Here is an 8,177-nt window from a genome sequence, read left to right as displayed (position 1 = left end):
AGTCCTCGAGGCTACCGATACAAGCATATGCGTGTTATCTAAGAGTCTGAGCCGAGAACGAGTAAGGAAAATATGTGAACCTGCTAGTGCAGCGTAACCGATCATTCATACCGACGGACTTTCAAAGGCACTCCAATACCATCTTGTCCAACAACCCGCGGACGAGGCAAAATCCCCCTCACAACCTCGACCTGAGTCTCGCATCTCAAACACGAAGTTCAAGTTCAATATTTCTGCCATGGTTGCACTAAGTTTCGCCGAGCTGGCGGAGGCAAGGTGATCCCAAACAGCTCATGGACACGACAGAATATAAAACAACAATAGTCCGTGATCTCTACAGTGGCGCCTGTCGCCTTCTTCTGCTCTCGCGAGCTCTCAGGTGTAGCTCAGAACGTTCACTAGCAGTGCTCGCCGTAGCGTTCGTATCGTTAACCTGCGACGTGATTCGCATCTGTGCCTACAATTCTGGTTTCGCATGTGTTCGTTGTCCCGGTCTTGCATCTGCTGGCCCTCGATTTGGCCCTAGGGCCTGCACTGGCGCTTGTACTAGCGTCTGGACATGGTCACGTGGTGACTTGCTGAGTGCAACTGGAGATCTTGGAGAAAATCAGGGTAAATCACTGGCCTCCAGTAGTTTTTGAAGAAGAGAGGAATAATGACATTGTTGAAACGCTAGTCGTAGGCGGTTGGTCCTGTCATCGATGCTGGCTGTGTGATGCAAAATAGCGAAACTTGTCAATGAAATGAAGACATCGTTCTTACGCAGACAGATAAAGTACTAACTTTCAAACGACGATCTTCTTGCATGAAGTACACACCAAGGAATTTAACAGGAGGGTTTGTCTCATGCTGAAAAGTGTGTAGAGGGGTGAGTGGGCTATGAAAGACTGTTCGGAGTCGTAGGGATTAAAAATTGGAAGTGGGCTCACGGGGGGTAGAATACCGGATTCAGTGGATTGTATGCCATGCAGAGCGGGGTACGACGGATGGAGGTTATGATCAGTGGTTCATGTCCCAGCGCTTGTTTGCGGCGGCAAAACGGACCGAAATATAGTGCGTCGTCACGAGTGAAGCAGTGCTTTGGCACAATGTTTCCGGACCCAAGCGCCTACATGAGTCGATGTCGCTCTTCATGGAATGAGCTGCATGCTGTAGACGCATTGCACCAGCCACGCACCTTGACCGAAACCATTGCTTCAGCAATTGGTATATTTCTCGCACTATCCTATTTGACATCTCTAACTTCCGGCTAGGCATAACAGACGAGGAATTCAGCGACCTCAGGAGAACAACTGAGAATGAAGGATGCCAAACAGCTACCTGGATCACGTCGAGAGCCTGTCAAGACGTTTCAGGGTCATGATAGTGATATCATTTCAATCGCAACTTTTTCGGATGGCAAGAGAATAGTGACTGGGTCTGTCGACAAGACAATACGCATATGGAGGCTTGAGGACGGCACGGAGATGATGAAGTGGGTGGTGAAGCAGTTGCTCGGCCCATCTGTAGTCTTGGGAAACGGGAAACAGGTTGTAAGTGCTGAGGGAGAGGACCCAACAAGCGATCCTGAAAAAGGTTTTCAAGACGACGATGCTGATAAAGTGGCGTATTGGGGGTTATGGGTACGCGATGTTGAGAGTGGGAGGACTGTCGCAGGTCCCTTGGAAGGTCACACAGACTATGTGCGGACTTTGGACATTTCCCCTGATGGCGAGATATTGGCCAGCGGGTCATATGATGGCACAGTGATTTTATGGGACACGACTACATGGCAGAGGAACCACTCTCTTGCGTGCGGATCACCCATCTATTGCATCCGATTTTCTCCGACCGGTCAACTCGGCGTTGCTACAATAGAAGATATCCAAATATGGGACTTGGAACAAAGGAAGCGTCTTGCTCAATTCAACGGCCACAGCGAATTTAACAAAGCATTCAACTTCTCGCTCACCTGGAGTCCCGATGACGCAAATCTCTTATCAGCCGGTAATATCAAAGATCCTGTCATCCGCTGTTGGGACACATCCACCTCGAAACAGGCTGGTGATCCCTGGACTGGCCATGAAGAAAATCAACCCATCACCCATATCGTCTTGAACCCAGCTGGCACCCTTCTTGCATCAGCATCTGGAGACTACACTGTTCGATTGTGGCAGTTCCCCACAGGCACAGAAGTCGCCCGATTTGAGCACTCAGATAAGGTGATTCATGTTGCATTCTCGGTGGATGGACGCTTTCTATTCAGTGGCGGTTGGGACAAGAAAATCTCGCAATGGGAGATACCTGAGGATGTGCTCGCAGCAGCAGAAAGTGTTTCTCTGGCCAGCGCGAAGAATGAGGTGACTACTCCCCACTGTGATCTCACTCCCTCGCATGCTCACACGCACTCATTCCAAGGCTGGTCGTGCCAAAGACAAGGTGTGTTTTCTAAATCTGCATATGATATACATCCTGACTCTTGATCAGATGAAAGGACTGCATAATGTACGTCGTTTTATATCCATTCGATGGTCCCCGCTTCAATAGTTTTTGATTTACTTCTTAGTCGTATATTCATGGCCAGCGCCGAAATATCCCGGTGAACTACCAGCGCACCACTTCCTCTGCATCACCACTCGCTCATGCGGAACGCCCGTCACCTTCTCGTTCGCTCGATGTCAGGACCTTTTTCAATGGCATTCGGCCGTCATTCGACAAGAAGGGGAAGCAAAAGGATCATCAGCCGAACCAAAAGACTCCGCGAGTCGTCAATGTTCCTCTTGGAATAGCCACATATGTTTGTGTTCTGCAATTCTACTGGTTTTATTCAGATCTGACCATGTCCTTCGCTAGGGTGATGTTGTTGGTGTGGACGACGGGAAACGACCTTACGTACTCTTCTTTTGCCTTTCTTGGTTCCAGAAAAAGGAGAAGAAACCGGTTCCACGGCCAGTCTATGATGACGATTCGGATGATGAATCTGAGCATTCCGTTCCTAACGTTCACGTACCTACTACCAGGTAACTCCAGATGATTTGCTTGCTAAATGGTTTTACTGATGTACTGTAGGACCCAATTAGATGCCCCCAAAAAAGTCAAATTGAACCCAGCGACTTTTTTTCAGTCACAGCCGGAGGCAGGGCCATCTCGCCTCGCACCGCCAGTTGACAATGAACAACAGGTAAACATTGTAAATGTCTCGATGCCTACCCCCAGGTATTGAAATCTCATTCGTTTGTTCTACGGATGACCTGATGCGATGTCGTAGGATCCAAATTGCCCAGCGCGAAGACATCAAATTGAAACCGATGGTCAGTCAGTCCCAGCCAGAGGCAGGATCATCTCGTCTTGCGACACCTGAAGAACACCCGGGAGCACAGTCTTCGTAGTTTCAAGTCTTCCATCGTGCTTGCCCCATCACACCATGCTTTGGTCTTGCGAATGATGACATTGACATTGATCTTTACTTTTTACGCACTATTTTGAATGTACAACATTTCGCGTTCCCGTGTATTTGTACCTCCAATCCAGCTGATTGCTCTTGGTCTATGCTAAGTTTGATGCGAAACACTTCACTGGCCTCCCGAACAGTGCACGTTGTCTTATTTATTTATGACTGAGGGAATTGGTGTGGTCTGGAGTGGGGGACATAGTCTGACCTTTACTTTTGATATCTTTGGATGGCTCAGGTAGAGTCGCGACAGCAGGCGGCAACAAATAGGCGCAAACGAGATGGTTGAAATCTACGATGAAAACCCCCAGTGATGCTAATCGTTCACAGGTTCAGAATCATGTGGCCGTACTTGCAGCATTTCAGCTCATCCGATATGTAATTCATGATAAGCACAATATCAGGATGATTGCATGACCGTCCACCTGGATCATGCTAGCATAATGATCATAACACTCGCATGTACTCAAGGGTCAACATACCTCTTCATGGTTTGCTTCAGAACCCATCAACGAATGGTACGTATTCTGTTGAAAGGGCTACTTTCCTATGAGCCGAGACGAGCTCCCCGATATCAATCGTTCAGCTCCGACAAGATGTACGGACCCAGTTATGAGCGTGATGCAACCCAAACTTCTCTGACTCACCCTCCTCTTTCTCCGCGTTTGCATGGTCCTACAGCCTAAACTTAGATGTGGCTTTGGCAAGCGGGCCATAAAAGGCGTGGAAGACAGGAGCAGGCGAATCGATAGCAATGTGAGAGGACCGTACGAAACACGCGATGTGCAATTTCTTGGGAAAAGTGTTGACGATACATAGGTTTTGCGACCGGGTGGAAGGTGATACGCTGTGGAAGGGGACGCGTTGTACAACTGGATGTAGATGGGAGCTGATGAGAACAAGTACAGCGAGAGAGGGGGGAGAAAGGTAATGGGCGACTCTGCCAAGAAGCTCTAGGGGTAAGTTGTGACCTACGTTATCGTAGCTAGAATATAACCATAGCTTTAAAGCGAGTAAATTTCCATAAAGAACAACGCAGATTCAAGGTGAAGGGAGATGGAATTTAAGTCGCTAATAATGATCATATCCTTCACATAACCACACATTTAACGGGTTTCTTTTTGTCCTGTTTTCGCCTTGATCCACTCCGAGTCATGGCTCTCGCCTGTCGTAGGGCACGTACTAGGTTTTGGAAGAGGAACTCAACATTATATGCTGTGCTTGCTGAGGCCTCCATGAATTCACAGCCACATATCTTGGCGAATGCAATGCCCTCCTCGCGTGAGACTTCACGCTGATCGATCTTATCGGATTTGTTCGCGACCAGTATGAAGGTAGGTTTTTTGAGCTTGGCTTTGAGCAACTTTATGAAAATGTCCAGTCGTTCAAACGTCACCCGAGATGCGATGGAGTAGACCAGAATAAATCCCTGGTTTTCCCTACAGTCAAATATAAGAGAATGAGACAAAGCGAAAGAGCACACTGAGTGGTCATTACGTACCGCGCGGCCGAAAGGTACTCCTCCAAGTCTGCGTGGATATCAGACATATGCAAGGGTCTGATGATTACTACTGACCAAACCCAGAAGTGTCGATAACTTCGACGAAGCATATCCTGTTATCTACCATGAACTGCTTGCTATAAACTTCTATTGTCGGGTCGTATGGAGTCTGCGGGCGTGGCCATGGGTCAAATTGATGTGGGATATGTATAGGAACGCATACCTCTGAATAACATTATTCCCAGGACGATCAAGGTCATTAGATTACAACAGAAGGCTGGCACTACTTGGACGTACCAAAAGGGAAGTTGCGGGTGGACTAATACGAGGGTACATGAAGTGAGCGTGGGGACAACAGTGTGGGCAATGTTAATGACTGACTTGAATAGCCAAAGTTGTTTTACCAACACCGGCATCACCAAGTATAGCAACACTCCAGCTCTCCATAGCTGTAAAACGTGGACTAGGAAGGATAGTGGGGGATGAACACTTCAGGCAACACTTCTCGGGAGTATTTTATGCCACTGTACTTATGTAGGCTTGCATTTCGTGAGGCGGCACTATTCGTTCACAGGTTCAGAATCATGTGGCCATACTTACAGCATTTCAGCTAGTCCTATATATAATTCATGATAAGCGCAATATCAGGATGATTGCATGACCATCCACCTGGATCATGTTAGCATAATGATCATAACACTCGCATGTGGTCGACATACCTCTTCATGGTTGGCTTCAGAACCCATCATGTTGTTGTTCGGGTTCGATTACAATCATAGATTCTTACATACCGTTCATCCCAATTTTAGATCCACCAACGCTCATGCCTCGAACACGAATTGCAAACGATTATGATTAGCAGTCTAGTATGTCACAACAGTCATACTATGTAGTACAATGATCAACATGCCCCATCTCCTAAAAGTAAACTCACCCAAATCCCATACTCCTCACGCACTCTCAGCCAATGCTGGATCAAAATACACTCTCCGCACCCACCTCCTCCGCCTAGTCATGCCCGACGCCTTCCACGCCTCAAGAGGCATCCGGCGCGGATCAGCCCAGACGTCATTAGTATACACCCAGCCGTCTAGTTGTCGATTATAATGAGAATCAGTGCGTGATATCACTATATTGAACTTACTGTCGTCCGCCCCATAGGCAGGATCACCGTCCCCAGAACCAGAAGCGCCATAGACCCAGTTCCCCAGCGCGTCCGGCCTCCACCCCTCTGTCTCTACAAATGCCCAACCCGGTGCGAGCGAGAACGTAAGGTTGCTGCTGGGGTCGCGGGGAGTTAGTAGCGATTTCAAAATGTGAAAAACACCAGTCCGAAAAAAAACGCGCACCTCACTTCACCGCCCACTCCACTCCACCCATCTCTCGCCTTCGTCCATGGCGCGCGATCAGCAGGCCTCAGGTGTGTCTTGCTCCACGTCCCAGCTCCCGGACCTACTAACGCACTTCCGGATCCATCTCCAACATCAAACCCCGAACCCGCAGCATCAAGATCATCCTGCGTGCTGAACGAGGACGATGAAGAAGGCCCCGGAGCCCACCTCTCGTTCTCCCATAGCTCCACCTCCCGCATCTCGGCTCCCCAATGTTTGTCGTCGAGTCTGTCATCGTCGATCCAGCGGCGGAGCTTCATCTTCAGGGAAGCATATTTGCTAGTTATTCCCAGTAGTGTGTTACTCGCGTTGCCTCCCTTTACGATACCACCATTTATTGCAGCTTTGAGCAGGGGTATGGTTTGTGCTTGCGTGAATGGATGCGTCCATATGAATGGTGATACTCCCAGGACAAAGAATAGCAGGCGGAGGGGGATTAAAGGCAGGACAGGCAGTAGAAAGAGGAAAGAGAGGAGGGTGAACGTTAGGACGAGCGAGGTATGAGTGGAACGGTGGATAAGGTGGGGAGTAAGGGGTGAGAGGAGGTCGTAGGCATCAGAGCTGAGACGGTGTGTCAGAACATGAAGGCAGAAAGGATTATTTAACGCTTACAACGCGCCCATGAGATTTTGAATCGCTTGAAGGTTCGCTTGCCAGTCTACACTGCCTTCTGAGGGTGGAGGCGCAATTGGAGAAGGTGGGTTCTTCGTTGATATTGATTCTGATGGAGAAGGGGTAGGATACGTCGAGAGAATTATAGCTGCTACTATAGCATGCGGTAGAAGGAGCACCATGCGAGGAAAGTAGCCTACAGTCCCATATAAGATTCAGAAACAAGAAGGGTGAAGGTGGCACGCACACAAGAACGCGTAACAAGCAATCCAGACACCAGTATATTTCCACCCACATCTCCACATAAGGATCTCCTCCACTCGATCCTGCAACCAAAACACGGGGCCTACTCTAGATACGAACCTCCTGAAATTGACGGTCGTGATTGGGATGCTGAGCGGGTCTCTCGTGCTCAGCAGAGCCGTACTGGACTTGCGAGGGCTTGCGGAAGTTGGAATAGAAGCTGGAAGAGATGTGCTAAGGAGCAGGGTGGACAGTGACTTTGTCGGACTGAAGGTGGTGCTGGCCGCAGCTGCAACCGCAGCTGCAGTAGCGGGCGAGCATGATGGCAATGATGTGCTGATTTTGGTGAACGGGCGGACGGGATTGGAGGCTGGAGATGATTGCAGACGAATCACGTCTGGAGGAATCTCTACATAGTCGAACGTTGACATTGCGAACAACCGGGTTTTGGCGCGGACGCTGGCGAACACGATGTTCTATAATGACGTGGTTTAAGAAAAGATTGACGCCCGCATCAAAGCCTCCATTTACATAATTGTCCAATAAGGAATAGTCGGCTGAGCATTCTCAACACAGAATCCCAGTGGTAACCTCTTTGCCGAGCAGGTCCCTATATCCTACTCATAGATTTATTGTGATGAGCGCCAGTGAAATTCACTGCATTTTTATAGTTCCACTAAAAATAGTGGTCATGCGATTTTTTCAATTCTTGCTCGAGCGAGAGTATGATTCAACATGTTCGCACATGAAAAAGATACCAATGGAGTCGAGGACTTTTGTTACACCTGGAGATCCACAGTAGTAAGGGTACCATTCATGGATGATCGATGATCTGACGAGTGATAATGATCGTCGTTGGAGCGTTGAGGTCTGAGGGTCCAGGTCCAGGAATAATCGGCAAGATCTGCGCGAAGTTCGAACGAGCAAATAAAAATATCAAGATTCGAATTAACAGGTACACGTTAGATAGATATAAAAACTTCCTATAATCAGCACAACA

At 48.5% G+C, this 8,177-nt stretch overlaps 2 protein-coding genes across 2 annotated transcripts; both read right to left on the bottom strand.

Moving 5' to 3' along the window:
* Nucleotides 1–4,496: 4,496 nt before the first annotated feature.
* Nucleotides 4,497–5,378, bottom strand: DEU56DRAFT_973128 (P-loop containing nucleoside triphosphate hydrolase protein; the record flags this gene model as incomplete). Its single annotated transcript, XM_041359509.1, has 4 exons — nt 4,497–4,869; nt 4,932–4,959; nt 5,007–5,100; nt 5,313–5,378. The coding sequence occupies 4 exons, from the start codon at nt 5,376–5,378 to the stop codon at nt 4,521–4,523; spliced, it is 537 nt and encodes a 178-aa protein (XP_041207230.1). The 3' UTR covers nt 4,497–4,520.
* A 385-nt stretch (nt 5,379–5,763) lies between these two features.
* On the bottom strand, nt 5,764–7,685 carry DEU56DRAFT_811298 (integral peroxisomal membrane peroxin-domain-containing protein). The gene is made up of 6 exons (XM_041353548.1): nt 7,182–7,685; nt 6,935–7,130; nt 6,281–6,883; nt 6,076–6,209; nt 5,866–6,021; nt 5,764–5,816 (listed from the first exon to the last, which is right to left on the bottom strand). The coding sequence occupies exons 1-5, from the start codon at nt 7,606–7,608 to the stop codon at nt 5,882–5,884; spliced, it is 1,500 nt and encodes a 499-aa protein (XP_041207229.1). The 5' UTR covers nt 7,609–7,685; the 3' UTR covers nt 5,764–5,816; nt 5,866–5,881.
* Nucleotides 7,686–8,177: the final 492 nt, after the last annotated feature.

The sequence above is a fragment of the Suillus clintonianus genome, assembly GCF_016758775.1.
Source record: "Suillus clintonianus strain FC179 chromosome Unknown DEU56scaffold_48, whole genome shotgun sequence".
NCBI lineage: Eukaryota > Fungi > Basidiomycota > Agaricomycetes > Boletales > Suillaceae > Suillus > Suillus clintonianus.
The sequence above is the reverse complement of the archived record's forward strand: the minus strand, read 5'-3'. Positions and strand labels throughout refer to the sequence as shown.

Bases quoted from the DNA above. Each gene is read 5' to 3' on its own strand.
- DEU56DRAFT_811298 (XM_041353548.1), bottom strand. From the start codon at position 7,608: ATGTCAACGTTCGACTATGTAGAGATTCCTCCAGACGTGATTCGTCTG. The intron at 7,131-7,181 runs GTGCGTGCCACC...ATGGGACTGTAG, and splicing joins TGCTTGTTACGCGTTCTTGT to GCTACTTTCCTCGCATGGTG. The intron at 6,022-6,075 runs GTAAGTTCAATA...ATCGACAACTAG, and splicing joins TGCCTATGGGGCGGACGACA to ACGGCTGGGTGTATACTAAT.